We start from the raw sequence: 16,504 nt of genomic DNA on the forward strand, positions 1-16,504 counted from the left end.
ACCTAGCAGCATGATCTTTTCTGTGTTCACCACTATTACAATTGCTATTGTTGTTATTAGAGTGCTAGAGGTAGCATGGTGCCTGATATAATTTGATATGTATATCTGTGTAGGAATATATGTATATATGCATATACATATATGTGTGTGTGTAAATATACATATATATGGGCTGAGTATATGTGTATTCATAGATATGTATGTCTATGAATGCTCAGTGGTCAAAAAGTATTAATGTTTATTATCTCTTACTCTTCACAATAACTTTTTAAGGTTTGTCATTCACATTTCAGATATAAACACCATTATTCAGACAGGTGAAGAAATCTGTTCAAAGTCAGATAACTAGTGAATTGCAGGCCCAGGATTCAAGGCAAGTCTGTTTCACTGGTGTGGACTAGATAAGGCTCCTCGGTGCCCCTTTGTACCTGCACACGCTTCTCACACCATGTGTGTCACATGGTGCCTGGGCACTTCCTGGCGATCCCCCCAACCTTGGACACCTACCTCTCAGCTGAGTCTTTCATTCATAGTGATAGCCGTACTGTCTAACGGGTGCTAGGAGCCCAGGAAGGGTCTGAGAAATTGTGCTGACTTGGCATGTCTGTAGGCAAGCTCCGCATCTGGAGAGTGTCCTTGTACCAACAGCCTTCCTTCTGACCATCTACAGTGTCATTCGGTATGAGTGAAAATGAAGAGACATAAAAGCAAAGCAAATGACTGAGAGAGCTGTTAGCACTTTCAAATGCTGTTTTTCAAGATGTTCCCCAAATCCCTCAGTGTGGCCGAGCATCAGTAACTCTGGAAGGAATTGTCCTTGGGAGGCCATCCCCACTGTGGAATGTTATCATCCCAAAACCAAAATGAATGACCAGCAGAGAATTTCTGTGGGAGACTTTCTCCACCCGCATGCTGTGTCTTTCATAAAGCAATATGAATAAGCAATCCTTTTGTCAAGGCTGATTTACTTTTATGCTTGGGAATGTAGCAATTGAGATGGACGACTACATTTTCCTTATTTTGGCACAACTTCAGCTTTGAAATGTGTTTATAATGGGTGTGCTGCTGAAGACACCACTTTAGAACCTCAGCCGAGATTGACAGAATGCTATTGCGTCTCAAGGCTTAAGTACTCAGAACAGAGAAATGGCCTTGTTTTCCCTTGCAGACCTCAGTTTTATGAGCCTGTTTTTATGCTGTTGTTAGGAACTGTCCAAGTTCAGGGAGGAGTGATCACTCTGGATTTTTCCAATATTCTGCTGTAGAAAGTTTGGTGGAAGCCACCTCTGGGCCAGAGTGGTGGTGTCTTAACCACTGAGTTTTCTTCCAGAGTTTCAAGACTGTGGCAGAGTTTCAAGGCCTTTCAAATGAAAAGGCCTTCAGTGAGTCCCAAAGATGTGTGTGATGAGGGATCACAGTTGATAGTAAAGCTGATTGGCAGGAAAGAACCCACTTCCTAGTCAGGATGGCTTTTCTCTCCATCTCCATGGCAACTGCAGGGCCAGCTGCTTCTAGTACAAATTAAAGATACCACTTACCCAGCTCCTCCAATATCCCATACAGATATGAGGTTCTGGTCCAAATATAAGGAGAAAGGAGATATATGACTGTAACAGCCTTCAGGCTATTATTATGTAACCTTTGCTACTTGGCAGCCTTAACATAAATTAACTTACCTCATCCTTCTCTTCACTTGTAAGAAGCACCATGTTGAAAAAGAGATGGGGAAATATTTGCAACCGTGTTCAGCTTATATAGACCTTCTTGGATTTATGGTTGCCTGTCATATTTTTCATGGAAAATCAGCAAATACAAGTGGCCCTGTCTTAGCCACGTCAACCCAATGTCAAACTCATCCTCATCCATCACACTCAGCCCAAGGGTCACCTTCTCTGGAAAGCCACCTCTGAATCTTTCAGGAAGACTTCACTTCTCATCTACTTCCGTCATAGCGTCTACCTTGATGTTTCCAATCCGTGTTCCCTGTGATCCAGGTGGAGTTCTACCCTGAGCCACAGAGACGGGAAACACAACTCAGGTCTAAGCAATTCAACATGACCCACCACTGGCCATGGAAACTGGTTCAGGGTATGCACATCAGTCAGAGTTCTGAGAATTCTGAGATAAAGATGATCCATCTTCTGTGAGCATCACGAGGGAAGATATTCACTCTTTCTTTAGATAGGGTACTGTGGTATTGTGAAGTACAGGGCTTTAGCAACCTTTTCATGACATAAAGAGGAGCCAGACTGAGCATGAAGCCAACTCAGAGAAACTCAAACCCAGTTTTAAAGGAAAAACTTAGTTATAATGATATTATCTGACTCCTCATTCCAGCCTTGTCGGAAGCTGGTGCTACCCTAAAAGGACATTTTCAAACCAATACATTCCTTTTATTGTTTAAGTCAGTTCAAATTGGATTTTTCTGTCACTTGCAAAAAAAAAAAGACGTCAAACTGGTTTGACTTGCCCCTCACCTGCTCAGTTATGGAGCTGGACTGCAGAGGGCTGATTCTTTGAGAAAAGAATCCAGAGTGTACTCATTCAAGATATCTAGACAACTTAGAGCTGTGAAGAAACACATAGCCTGGCTAAAGCAAGTTGCCATTACAACCGAACTCTTAAGAAAGGGAAAAATAGGGGTATTTCCCAGTGGTCCAGTGGTTTAGACTCCATACTTCTGTAGACAGTGTGGATTCAATGATCCCACATTCTGCATGGGGTGGTAAAAAAAAGAAAGCAAAAATAGAGAGTGCAGTTCTGATACTGAGTTGTTTTGTCTTCTTTTCTAAGGAATTTTAATCATGTTTTTCATCACTTCATTAATTTTTCTTCCAGTTTTTCTTGAAAACAGTTAACTATTCCTCTTAGAAATAGCCACAGGCTACATTTGAAACATCTCAAATGAGCTCCTTTTGAATTATTCATGTGAGAAAATCTCTATAGATATCCAGAAATAAGGTGTCTTTCTATCTCCTCAACTTAAAAACAACTGACTGCATTTTCCTAAAAAAAGAAAAACTGTGTAATTTGAAACCAGATTTGAAAAAACATCACCCCATTTTTCATTCCATAAATCAAATATTCTGGAGATAACTTGGGGGAGGGGAGATAGAACTATAATAAAACATTTCTCTCTTACTGTATATTATGTGTTTCTTACCTGTTAGAGATGATAAATAACTAGAAGGCAGGCAGCTGTCTACTCAACTCGACTGAACAGTTTTCTAGCATGTGCCACAGTATCTGGGAAAATTTCACTAGTGGTAGATGGCATCAGAACTCAGGGCTGAAAGATGAAAATCTTTTATGTAAATCAAGTCTTTATTTACTCCATGGCTCATTCCTTTCTTTTTCTTTACAAGGAACGCAAATTTCCCAAGTTCGTATCCAAAGAAATGGAAAACATGTACATTGAGGAGCTGAAGTCATCCGTCAACCTGCTCATGGCTAATTTGGAGAGCATGCCAGTGTCCAAAGGCGGCGAGTTCAAGCTTCAGAAACTCAAACGCAGCCACAATGCTTCCATCATTGACATGGGTGAGGAGAGTGAGAACCAGCTGTCCAAATCAGACGTCGTGCTATCTTTCTCCTTGGAGGTAAAAAGCCCTAAATCCTTGAGAGCTTCCTGGCAGAGCAGGCCAGACTGGGGTGATTAGATGCATCACAATCAGCTTATTCTCCTTTTTGCTCCCCAGGAGCAGTTATTAAAATAACAGCTTGCTAGGCATGGGTCAGCTAATCAGCAAGTAAATTCCCATCTCCAGGAAACCATCCTTTTCCTTAGGAAATGCAATCTTAAGAACCACCTACTAAATTTAATGTTGAATTACTTTGCCCGTCTTAAAGCAGTTCTGAAAGATTTTGTAAATGTCTTGTACAATTTAGAAAGTTTAACATTTTGGTAACCTATGTTCAAAAAAACCAAACAATCTAGCTTCATTTCATGGTAGGTTGACAGTTTTCTCTCCAATTCCCTCTCCCATTGGCTTCTCCATAGAAAGGCCCTTGTTGCAGTGGAGCCGTGTTTAGTTTGTCTCATCACCCCAGGAAAGAACCCCCTTGGGCCAGAATTATGGCAGAAATCTCAACATGTCAGTAGTTCTCTGTCACTTTGGCTCACATGTTTGTTTATCATACATGGAATGTAAGGAGTGGATCTGATCTAATTGCTTCAGAATTATTAAAAACTGGTTCAGTGTGCACATTCCAGCACCCCCAGAATTATTGATCCAAATCTCTAGAGGAGGAGGCTATAAAATGGTGTGGCCACTTTTAAAAATAGCTTTGTGGTTTCTCAAAATGGCAAGCATAAAATTACCAGGTGATCCAACATTTCCACTCTTAGGTATCTGCCCTAGAGAGATGAAAATACATGTCTCCACAAAGACTTGCTTACAAATGTTTATAGCAGCATTATTCAGTATAGTAAAAAATGGAAACAATCTAAATGTCTATCAACAGGTGAATAAATAGACAAAAATGAGTGCTCTTCACCAATTAAAAAATAATAAGCTACTGATACATTTTTAAAAATACAGACAAACCTCCAAAACATTATGCTTAGTGAAAGAAGCCAGATGCAAGATCCACATATTATTTGATGCCATTGATATGAAATGTCCAGAAAAGGCACATATCCAGAAACTGAAAGTAGGTTAGTGTTGCCCAGGACAGGAGGTAGAAATGATCATAAGGAAACTTATTGGGAGAGAGAAAAATGTTCCAAGCAGTGATTTGTTATGATAGTTGTACAACCTAATAAATTTATTGAAATTACCATATTGTACATTTGAAATGGTGAATTATATAATATGTAAAACATAATAAAACTCAATAAAATTGTCAGGAATAAAATCTCCACACGGAGCATAGCCCTGGAACATGTGTTTTAAGGAGCTATCCAGGTACTCCTTACATACTTCAAAGTTGGAGACCCATTCATAAAATATGAAAGCTCAAACTCTGTAAGGATTTTATGATAATCCAAGATAGGAAACTAAGAGAATAGATCAAATTTCTATAGATTTAATTAAAATTTGTAAAGATTAAATTAACATTCTAGAACATCATTAAGGCTTGCTGTGAATGAACTGCCGGTAATTTGTTTTACTGTGCTCAGTTCAGATTGGGATAGTCACATTGCAGTATTTTCAACATGTATCTTGCGAGTGGAAGAGGCAGTATTCAGTTAAATATAGAGCAACTTGGTGCATGAAAAAATCACCAGTGTAATTTCACACAAACTTCCTTCTTTTTTTAAATACTGCCACCTGAGATACTGAATGCTTTTTCTTAGGTGTCTTTGAATTTGATTATTGCCAATTAAAGGTGGCAATTTATTCCCTACTGCCTCCTGTCTTTCTACTAAAAGGTGAGGGGAAAGTGGTTTATTGATTTTCATGAAGCTTTTAAGTCTGTAATTTTCTGATTCTTTATCAGTGCTCAATATTAAACAGCTGATTGTCAAAAATACCCATGTGGATGAGTCCCCAGCTGTACCCCCATGTGTACATGATTCAAACAGGTTGTAACTTGTAAGTGCAAGTATGAAATGAAATGCCCTAGGTTTCCCAAATACTTTGTAATTAGAACGCTAGATTGCTCATCATTCTAAGTCAGCAAGAGAAGGCCTTATGTATCTGTTTGTGAATGTGTTTTGGTGGACACAGGGAGGGGAGCTAAAAAGAGGCAGAGAGAGAGAGGACTGTCATCTCACCAGGGCACACTAGGTTTGAATTCGCAGGCTCTTACTAGATAAATTTTGTGTAGTTATAGAATTGCATGGCTGGAAGGGACAGAAGAGAACAGTCCCCTGAAGCAGGAGAACTGATGTCCAGGAACACAAGGGGAGTGTCCTTGGGCAGGTGGTGGTTGGGGAGAAGTGTTCTGATGAAAACCAGTAGGTATCTAGAATCCTTCACCATCATTCACTCAGTGAATCCTCACAACAACCCTTCAAGGCATTTGCAGATATGGAAACAAAGCCTTGGAGTAGTTAAGAACCTTGTAAATCATTACACAGCTAGTGAAGATGCAGGTTCAGGATTCGAACTCATATCTTTAAAACTCCAAAAATTGTGTTCTTTCCCTAGAGCCTCTCATTTTTTTCATTTGATGGTTCTTTCCACCTAGTGAAAAGATGTTCAGTTACATGCATCATCTCATTAGATCCTCACACAGTAGCCATAGAGAGAGAGAGAACCTGTACCATTATCCCCACTCTACAGATGAGGAAACTGAAGCTCAAGAGATTTAAAAGTAGAGTGACTTGATGGTCAAGATTTGCCCAGTATCTGATGAGTGGTATACTGGCTTCTGGATCTGCAGCATGAGTATCTGCATCACCAGGGAACTAGTTACAAATGAGAAGTCCTGGGCTCTACCCAAGACCTGCTTGTCAGCAGCTAAGTGGGTGAAGCCCAGCAGTGTCTGGCTTATTCTTCCAGGCAATTCTGATTTGCACTGAATTTGAGAATCCCTGGGCTATTATGCAGAAAATTGACTTGTGAATCCTGAGGCAGCGCAGGCCCTATTGTCTTAGGCTTCTTTGAATTGAGCCTGTTAAAGAAGTGTACATTTTTTGCACATCCATAATCCTTCTCTGTGTGTAATGCCATTAGCTCTTTTGGAGTACAAGTCAGTGATTTGTTAATATCCCTTGGTCTTTATCGATCTCTGATGTCATTTGTTCCTGATTTTTAAATCCGTGTCTTCTCCTCTCTTCTCTGCTCCCTTCCCTCTGATGAGTGGCAGTGTGTACCACTAAATATGAAAATAGCAGGTGATTGAATGGTGTTGGAGGGTAGGTGGGAAATGCCAGGAGCTGTAAATAATATAACTTGGTCAATCCAAACCCAGCCTTTTTCTCAGTCTAGACAGAGAGTATACAATTGTAGGCTTTTTTTTTTTCCACTCTACAGTGTTAGCCTGCACAGAATTTATTTATTTTATTTCTCTGTCTTAAAATTATTGTCGCAATTTCAAGTTCAGATTTCTAACTTTGACTTTGATTCAGGTTTTCATTTTCTGGTAGCAGAAGCTGGAGTATTTGGCGATCCATTTACCTCTAGACTGAAGTAAAGCAAGGCAACAGGGGCTGTAGCAAAGTAGCAGTTGCCACCTTTAAATGGAGCTCTCCAGTTTGCCACAGTCCCCATCACTCCCTTTTGCATCTCTAACTCTCATGCCAAATGGTACTTGTCCTTTATCTTAGCACTTGTGTTATCACTTACTTTTTGTAAAGAGGAAAGTGAATTTCTTGGTCTATGTCTCCAGCAGGTTCTGAGTTAAAAGCTAGACTCTCTATTTTTTTTTTTTTAAAGGAGAGTCTATTTCTTGTGGAAATGAAAAATCAAGATCTTATGTGTTTTTAACACAGGAAAATGTAGCCCATTCCACTTAATCTGGTTCCTGTGTGCATCTAAGTTAGGGAACCTTGTCTTTCCATCTGGGAGGCAATAAGCTACACTATGAAGAATTGCATCTTTGTGCTGGATATGTCCCAACATGGCTGGTAGACACCTGATTGAAGTTCTCAGATACCTGTTGGGGTTTTGTGTATATGGTCTTAATGTATCTATTTTCCTCTGGCTGATGCTGTCCATAGACTTTGACAGTAAACTCTGCTGTGTGCCTCTCTGTTTGCAGGTGGTGATTATGGAAGTCCAAGGCCTCAAATCCTTGGCTCCAAATCGCATTGTGTATTGCACTATGGAGGTGGAAGGAGGAGAGAAACTGCAGACCGACCAGGCCGAGGCTTCAAAACCAACGTAAGTTGTGTTTCTCCTTGGTTCACCTTCCAGGTGGTTCTTCTCATTGGCATCATTTTGGCCAACTCCCAAGTTGAAGCTTGGTTCCCCCAGAAGAGTACAGTGACATCCACCTTGTTTATTCTCCAGACAGAATGACTTGACTACATTTTCACTTAGCAGCCTTAATAAGGGTTCCATTCCTTCAGAGCAGAGAACAGAAGGAAATGTGAGATACAGTCTCCTTTCTGGAGATTTTATGCATTTACCTGACAGAGTTTAATCATCACCTGCTGGTTTCAACAGGATATGCAGGGGAGCTTGATAGAATTTTTAAAATTATATTTACTAAATAATATTTGGTTTACAGTATAAGCATTTTTTCCAAAATCTTTCTCTGTGTGCCACAGTTATGAATATACCAGCTAAGCAGTACATTACATGAGGCACATTCCATTAATTTGTTAGGTAAACACATATTTATTAAGGACTCCCTGTGTGTGTGTGCAGTGCACGGTTGCACAGTGGAGAGGAAAGTAGTCTTTGTTATAGCCCAGCAGAGCTTTCCGTTGAATAGGGGAGCAGAAAAAGAGTCTCACAAATTTATAGCTACAAATAGATATAAATACTGAGAAAGAAGGAGTGCTTTGTGAGGAGACATCAGGGGAACCTGAACCAGTGTGTAGAGACAGATTCAGAGCAGGCCTTCTTGAGAAGTTATAAGACATATAGGCTAGTATTATAAAAGCTGAGCAAAAGAGTTGGGAGTAAAAAGAGCATTCCACGCAGAGTCAGCTTGTGCAAAGGCCCTGTGGTCAGCAGAGGCCCTGTGGCATGGCAGCATTGAAAGAAGGCCAGTGGGGGTGGAGTCCAGAGAACAAGGTATGCCATAATCTGCCACAAGGCAGGAAGGGGCCACGCCATAAAGAACCTTACTAGACCACAGAGAGGACGGATAGGCATGTATGATTAGGCATGTGTTTTGAGAGGATTACCCTGGCTGCAGTGAAAAGGGCTGGAGTCACTGTAGGAGGCCACTTAGGATTCTATTGCATTGGTTCCCGGGAGCTATGATGATGAATGTATTTGGGTCAATAGACACTCAGGCTGCAAAAAATTCTTGAGAGATCACTGTTCTCTTCCCTCTCTCCCCACTTCCTCTTTCCTTTTCTATCTCAGTTAAACTAGCCTAGGATAATGAACATCCTTTTCATTGTTGTTAATTCAGAATAAAGTCATAAAAAGGATAACCTCTAACAGCAGCTCTCCTCCCTCAAAGCATTATGAGCTGTTTGGCAGAATATGAATAACATACTGAGATGTTCAAACAAAATAGTTCAAAGAAAGCACTGAATGTTTCCCTGACTAGGGAAAATCGGAGGGCATTGTGTGCCTTCAAGTGGTTCTTTGTATGAATACGCAAAGGCCTCAGATGCTCAGATCTGGGTGAAATCAACTATCGGGTGGAGGAGGAAATTGGAACCAAAGCAACTTGTCACACTCCATCCTTCCTCCCTTTTTAAAAATTTAGTTTCAGACTGAAAATGAATGTGGTTTCTTTTTTATCACCATTGATAAAAATCCCAATTTTCCCCCAGCTGTCACCATAGCCTGATCATAATCAGTGCTGTTAGGGTGTTGTATAATTTATATGTGTTTTTGAAACATGTGTCATGTGGTGGGAAGAAAAACTTCTTTGGTGTTCATGCTAACCTTTTACGAAGTTGAGCCCGATATAGTGTCATATGTAGAGAAGGAAGGAGAAGACTCTGATTATTTGAACATGCTGTTGTTTGATACCAGCTACTTAACTCAAAATGTAATTCATATCAGTTTATGGGGTTTAAAGGTTTCAGTTGCCAGGGTGAAGGATGAGCTGATTTTCATGTGCCTATGAATGCTTAAAACAGAGTTTCGGATTATAAATATTGAATGCTTTGGTCTACCTATTTGAAATGCTGATGTTTCACATATATATTTACTGACTTCCATATATGTGGATTATTATGTCCGTATTAATAAACATCTCACACTGAAGCATTTTGCTTTTCTAGCTAGAAGTCAAGTTTTTTCTTTATTACTCTTCAGTCAGTGAGTATTAGCAGAACCCCATAGAGGGCTTGTTTGTATTTTTTGTGTTTTAATACCATAAGAATGCAGCTTCCATAACTAGCATCAGGTCAAATCAGTCAGTAGTGGCTAACTAGAGTGCTGTTTTGAGAGGGTTCTGAAGCCAGATCTATAGTCAGAGGAAAGTAAAGCATGATCAATATGAAAAAAGAGGTACGAGTGCCTTGTGTTTGCCATTTCTAGAGTATCTCAAAGAGGTCTACCAAAGTTTATGTTTCTTCCCGTCTCTTCCTTTCTCCTTCCTATGTCAGTTCTCCTTATAAGCTCTGCTCAGCTGCCTTCTAAAGCCACGGTTGTTGCCCACTTCTCTCTCCCTTTTTCTTCATCATGGCTCACTGCTAACTGCTGCGCTGCCTCCAGTTTCACCCGGCAGGATGAAGAAGCCTGTGCACATTCACACAGGTGCATTTTCTTCTTCCCTCTCGTTTGGACTCACTCAGAATCCTCTTCATCATTTCTTTTCTCTGAAGCTTGTATTTCTTCTCTTTTCCTCCTTGCCTCTGCTCACAGTTTTTCCCATTACTAATCTCTAACTGTCATCTCTGCTACTTGATTTTGATTACCCCAAAAAGTACCCTGTGGAGGGTCATCTTTCATCTGCCCTAATAACTCCACTTCATCATCTGACAAATTTAGCCCTTTTCCTGCCCTGTTCATCTTCTGATTCTTGTCTCTGACTATTCTACAACCAACTGATGCCCATTCTTTATTGACACATTCTAAAACCAGGATTCCATTGAAGCCTGTTTCATTTAGTACTTATAAATTCTATCGTTGCTGCTACCAAGTATTTTACCCATTTGCTGGAACTCTAATATCTTATCATGTCCTAGCCTATAAGGAATTTGGCTTTTTCTTTTTTTTCAAGTACAGTCAGAAATTCAGGAGTATAGTACATAACCCAGTTTATCCAAGAATACATTTTTTAAAACTCTAATGTATAGAATAATCCAAAAAAAACGAAGACGGGAGAGTGGTATCATGGTCAAGTTGACTTTGGGAAATGCATTACATTTCTTTCTGAATTATTCAGTGCACATTGGCACTTTAAAGGCTTTGAAGATTTACCAAAAAAAAATAAACCTTGTTTTTTGTTGATCCATGAGTTTCCCAAATGATATTCAATTAACCCCTATTCGCATCCATTGGGAGAAGGCAATGGCACCCCACTCCACTACTCTTGCCTGGAAAATCCCATGGATGGAGGAGCCTGGAAGGCTGCAGTCCATGGGGTCGCTGAGGGTCGGACACAACTGAGCGACTTCACTTTGACTTTTCACTTTCATGCAGTGGAGAAGGAAATGGCAACCCACTCCAGTGTTCTTGCCTGGAGAATCCCAGGGACAGGGGAGCCTGGTGGGCTGCCGTCTATGGGGTCACACAGAGTCAGACACGACTGAAGTGACTTAGCAGCAGTAGCAGCATCCATTGAAAATGCTGCTCTGTATTGTTCAAACCTAGCAGTGGAGGGTTCAAGCTCTCTCACCTCCTTCATCAAGGTTGCATCTTCTGTTACAACCAGAGCTCTGCCCCGAGGTGGTCATTTTGAGTTAGGTGTCTATTATAAGAACGCTGTATTCATGAGTGAAATACATTGTGTGGTTAGAAAAAATGTGTGTGAGTGTGTATGTGTACCCCTTCTCATCTTTCACTGTATCAGTCTCTTGGCTACATGTGGGTTATTCTGAAGCAGACCATATATCCTCTCAATTCTGTTGTCCTCCTCTCCTGGGTTTTTGAAGTAGGAAGCCAAAATATACAATCAGATTTTTTCAAGAGATATGCTTACTTTAAAAAACGTTGCCTTCATTTGCAACATACCGTTTCTGCTTTGGTAGGAAACTGATGAGGGGGCTGAGGCAGGAATCACTGAAATCCCACTTTTCAATGAGCTTCTCAGGAAGGCATGGAAATGGAGAGGGAAAGACTGTGGTTTCAAGAACTCAGATATATTTGCCCACCTCCTGTGAAATAGAGCAGAGGGATTTTCTTACCATAAGGCAGTGTTTTTCTTCTTTTTTACTTTTTATTGAAATATAGTGGATTTACAATGTTGTGTTAGTTTCTGGTGTACAACAAAGTAACTAGGTTACATATTCTTTTTAATATTCCCTTCAATTCTAGCTCATTTCGAAGTACTGAGTATAGCTTCCCATGCTATACAGTAGGTCCTTGTTGGTCATCTATTTTATATATAATAATTTGTCTCTACTAGAACAAAACTCCTGATTGTTCCCTCCCCAGCCTTCCCTTCTGGTAATTGCAAGTGTGTTTTCTCAGTCTGTGAGTCTGTTTCTGTTTTGTGGATAAGCTCATCTATGTCACATTTTAGATTCCACATGTAGTGATATCATATGGGATCTATTTTCCTGTCTCTGATTTTACTTCACCGAGTGTGAACATCTCTAGGTCCATTCATGTTGCTGCAAACAGCATTATTTCATTCTTTTTTATGGCTGAGTTATATACCACTTCTTTGGCCATTCAGTTGTTAATGGACAGGTTGCTCCCATGTCTTGGCTTTTGTAAATAGTGCTGTTGTGAACACTGGGGTGCATATATCTTTTCAAGTTAGTGTTTTCTCCAGCTATATCCCCCAGAGCAGGATTGCTGAATTTTATGATAGTTCTGTTTTTAGTTTTTTAAGGAACTTCTCTACTGTTCTCTATAGTGGCTCTTACCAATTTATATTCCCACCAATAGTGAAGGAAGGTTCCCTTTTCTCCACACCCTCTCTAGCATTTGTTATTTGTAGATATTTTTTATGATGGCCATTCTGACCGGTATGAGGTGATACCATACTTTAGTTTTGATTTGCTGTTCTCTATAAATTAGTGGTGTTAATCATCTGTTCATGTGCTTTTTAGCCATCTGTATGTTTTACTAAAATGTCTATTTAGACATAGAAATGTCTGTTTAGATCTTCAAAGGCAGTGCTTCTTGAAGGGTGGCACTCTTACTCTGCTGATAACAGAGATCATGTTAGGTGTTAGGAAGACCGAGAATTGAGTAACATCAAGTCATATGATAAAGAAGTTACCCCCCCCCCCATGTATTTTTCAGTTTTTCTGATCAAGTCAAGGAGAATGCTTATATTGGTTCTGTTAAATCTTTAATCTGAGGAGGCCTTACACATAGCTGTGAAAAGAAGAGAAGCCAACAGCAAAGGAGAAAAGGAAAGATATACCCATTTGAATGCAGAGTTCCAGAGAATAGCAAGGAGAGATAAGAAAGCCTTCCTCAGCGATCACTGCAAAGAAATAGAGGAAAACAACAGAATGGGGAAGACTAGAGATCTCTTCAAGAAAATTAGAGATACCAAGGGAACATTTCATGCAAAGATGGGCTCAATAAAGGACAGAAATGGTATGGACCTGACAGAAGCAGAAGATATTAAGAAGAGGTGGCAAGAATACACACATCTGTACAAAAAAGATCTCACGACCCAGACAATCATGATGGTGTGATCACTCACCTAGAGCCAGATATCCTGGAATGTGAAGTCAAGTGGGCCTTAGGAAGCATCACTGCAAACAAAACTAGTGGAGGTGATAGAATTCCAGTTGAGCTATTTCAAATCCTAAAAGATGATGCTGTGAAAGTGCTACACTCAATGTCAGTAAATTTGGAAAACTCAGTAATGGCCACAGGACTGGAAAAGGTCAGTTTTCATTTCAATCTCAGAGAAAGGCAATGCCAAAGAATGCTCAAACTACTGCACAATTGCACTCATCTCATAAGCTAGCAAAGTAATGCTCAAAATTCTCTAAGCCAGGCTTCAGCAATATGTGAACCATGAACTTCCTGATGTTCAAGCTGGTTTTAGAAAAGGCAGAGGAACCAGAGATCAAATTGCCAACATCTGTTGGATCATCAAAAAAGCAAGAGACCATCAGAAAAACATATACTTCTGCTTTATTGACTATGCCAAAGCCTTTGACTGTGTGGATCACAATAAACTGTGGAAAATTCTGAAACACATGGGAATACCAGACCACCTGACCTACCTCTTGAGAAACCTATATGCAGGTTAGGAAGCAACAGTTAGAACTGGACATGGAACAACAGACTGGTTCCAAAACAGGAAAGGAGTATGTCAAGGCTATATATTGTCACCCTGCTTATTTAACTTCTGTGCACAGTACATCATGAGAAACGCTGGGCTGGAAGAAGCACAAGCTGAAATCAAGATTGCTGGGAGAAATATCAATAACCTCAGATATGCAGATGACACCACCCTCATGGCAGAAAGAGAAGAAGAACTAAAGAGCCTCTTGATGAAAGTGAAAGAGGAGAGTGAAAAAGTTGGCTTAAAGCTCAGCATTCAGAAAACTGAGATCATGGCATCCAGTCTCATCACTTCATGGCAAATAGATGGGAAAACAGTAAAAACAATAACAGTCTTTATTTTTTGGGGGGGGGGGCTCCAAAATCACTGCAGATCGTGATTGCAGCCATGAAATTAAAAGACGCTTACTCCTTGGAAGGAAAGTTATGACCAACATAGATAGCATATTAAAAAGCAGAGACATTACTTTACCAATAAATGTCCATCTAGTCAAGGCTATGGTTTTTCCAGTAGTCATATATGGATGTTGAGAGTTGGACTATAAAGAAAGCTGAGTGCCGAAGAACTGATGCTTTTGAACTGTGAGTGTTAGAGAAGACCCTTGGGAGTCCCTTGGACTGCAAGGAGATCCAACCAGTCCATCTTAAAGGAGATCAGTCCTGAGTGTTCATTGGAAGGACTGATGTTGAAGCTCCAATACTTTGGCCACCTGATGCAAAGAGCTGACTCATTTGAAAAGATGCTAGGAAAGATTGGGGGTGGGAGAAGGGACTGACAGAGGATGAGATGGTTGGGTAGCATCACTGACTCAGTGGACAGGAGTTTGGGTAAACTCCAGAAGTTGGTGATGGACAGGGTGGCCTGGCATGCTACAGTTCATGGGGTCTCAAGAGTCAGACTGAGCGACTGAACTGAACTGAAACCTTTAATACCCCTACCAGCCTCATACTCAGAGCCTTTGGCAGACAAGAGCCTTCCATTAGAATCTAATAGCGTGATTTAGATCTCATTTAACTAAAAATGTTTTCTGTGTACTGGGTCTTGGAATGATTTAAATGAGAATCAATTATCTTTCCTGGATGTCTCCTTTGAAGTTTATGTATAAGGGAATGATGTAGAAGGCAGACATTTACATTCTCTTAACAAGCGTACTTGGGATGCTCTCCTTACGTCCAACTAGTGCTGGGGCTATGGACATAATAACAGAAATCAGGCCTTGGCCTCATGGGTCATTCATTCTGGTAAAGGACACGAAAAACAAACTAATGAACGAAAAATATATGAGGTAATAAAGATCGTACTTTCTATTACCTTCCAATCATGGTTGGTGACATAGGTTTTTCTTTCTAAAGACTGATATTAACATTTAGATAGTGAATTAATTTAAATAAAATATATTAAGCAAATAATAACACAGGTGGTACCTAAGTATTTTTTAAAAAATCATGTAGCTATCTTGTATTGGTATGTGGAAATGGTGAAGATTGCAAAGATGATACACAAATTAATTTGCAGAAATGGTGTAAGGAAACCTGATCTATATTCCCTGAGTGCAAGATGCAGCCCCAGATGCCTGTCCTTCTCAGTGGATTCACATGGCACATGCTGCCATCTAACTATAGCGTGTGCTGAGGACTAAATACAAGAGAAATTTAAGGAATTCTGCCGAAAAGAAAGGCAGCTGGAGTTAGCAGCCCAGCATTGTGCTAGCTTCTCTGAAATTATATTCTTCTGAATTGAAGCCAAGAATGCCACTTGGTATTTTATTATTTAGCAACTTTGTTATTCCCTGACAAACCATGGGCTTCATGATATCTGGATTTTATTACTGTCAGGAATTTGAAAATACGATCAAACCTTTTCCTGACATTTTCCAAGAGAATAAGAAACTAAAATATCCCAATGATATACTGGGCTATAGCCATAGCATTTTCTAATGGCATTTTATCTGATAAGAACATATTTTTTATAAAAAAAAAAAGAACAAGAACAAAATACAGAGGCTTGCTATAACATTTTTCTTCTGTGAAATATATTATTTGTCCTAATGGTATAATTCAGAGTGGGCCAGGCTTATTATGCCCAAATTATTCTTAGAAGCACGGTTCCATTAAATTGCCCCACATTAAGTCAGTTACAAAGTCAGAAAGGAAGTCATGCCCTCGTTTGTTGTCTAATGCATCATCTTCTTAATGGTACTTCCTTCTTCAATTTAGCTAAAAATCTTTTCCTGTGTACTTGGAATGGTTTAAATGGAAACAGTGCATTTCCTGAACGACCCCTTTGAAATTTAGGTATAAGGGAATGGTGCGAAGGGTAGCACTTATATTCCCTCAACAAATGTATGGGGGATGCTCTACTTGTGGCCAGCAAGTGCTGGGGCGACTGCTGTGATTAGCACATCAAGCCCTGCCCTCATGGAGTATACAATCTAGTAAAAGGCACAAGCAGTAAACAAGTGAATAAATGAATATACATGATAAAAACAGAATGTAATTCAGTTCTGTAAGAAATGAACAGGCTACTCCAGGAAAAAGAAGCAGGGATGTAGGGT

General features: G+C 39.9%; 1 protein-coding gene across 7 annotated transcripts in view; it reads left to right on the top strand.

Annotated features, from left to right (window-relative positions):
* Positions 1 to 16,504, top strand: part of CADPS (calcium dependent secretion activator) — a 476,150-nt gene that overhangs the window by 224,037 nt on the left and 235,609 nt on the right. For all 7 annotated transcript variants that reach the window (XM_068982571.1, XM_068982570.1, XM_068982573.1 and 4 more), the window contains 2 exons: positions 3,366 to 3,599; positions 7,651 to 7,772. In XM_068982571.1, coding sequence (XP_068838672.1) covers positions 3,366 to 3,599; positions 7,651 to 7,772 — 356 coding nt within the window. The remainder of the gene's footprint in view (positions 1 to 3,365; positions 3,600 to 7,650; positions 7,773 to 16,504) is intronic.

This window comes from Capricornis sumatraensis, chromosome 10 (assembly GCF_032405125.1).
Source record: "Capricornis sumatraensis isolate serow.1 chromosome 10, serow.2, whole genome shotgun sequence".
NCBI lineage: Eukaryota > Metazoa > Chordata > Mammalia > Artiodactyla > Bovidae > Capricornis > Capricornis sumatraensis.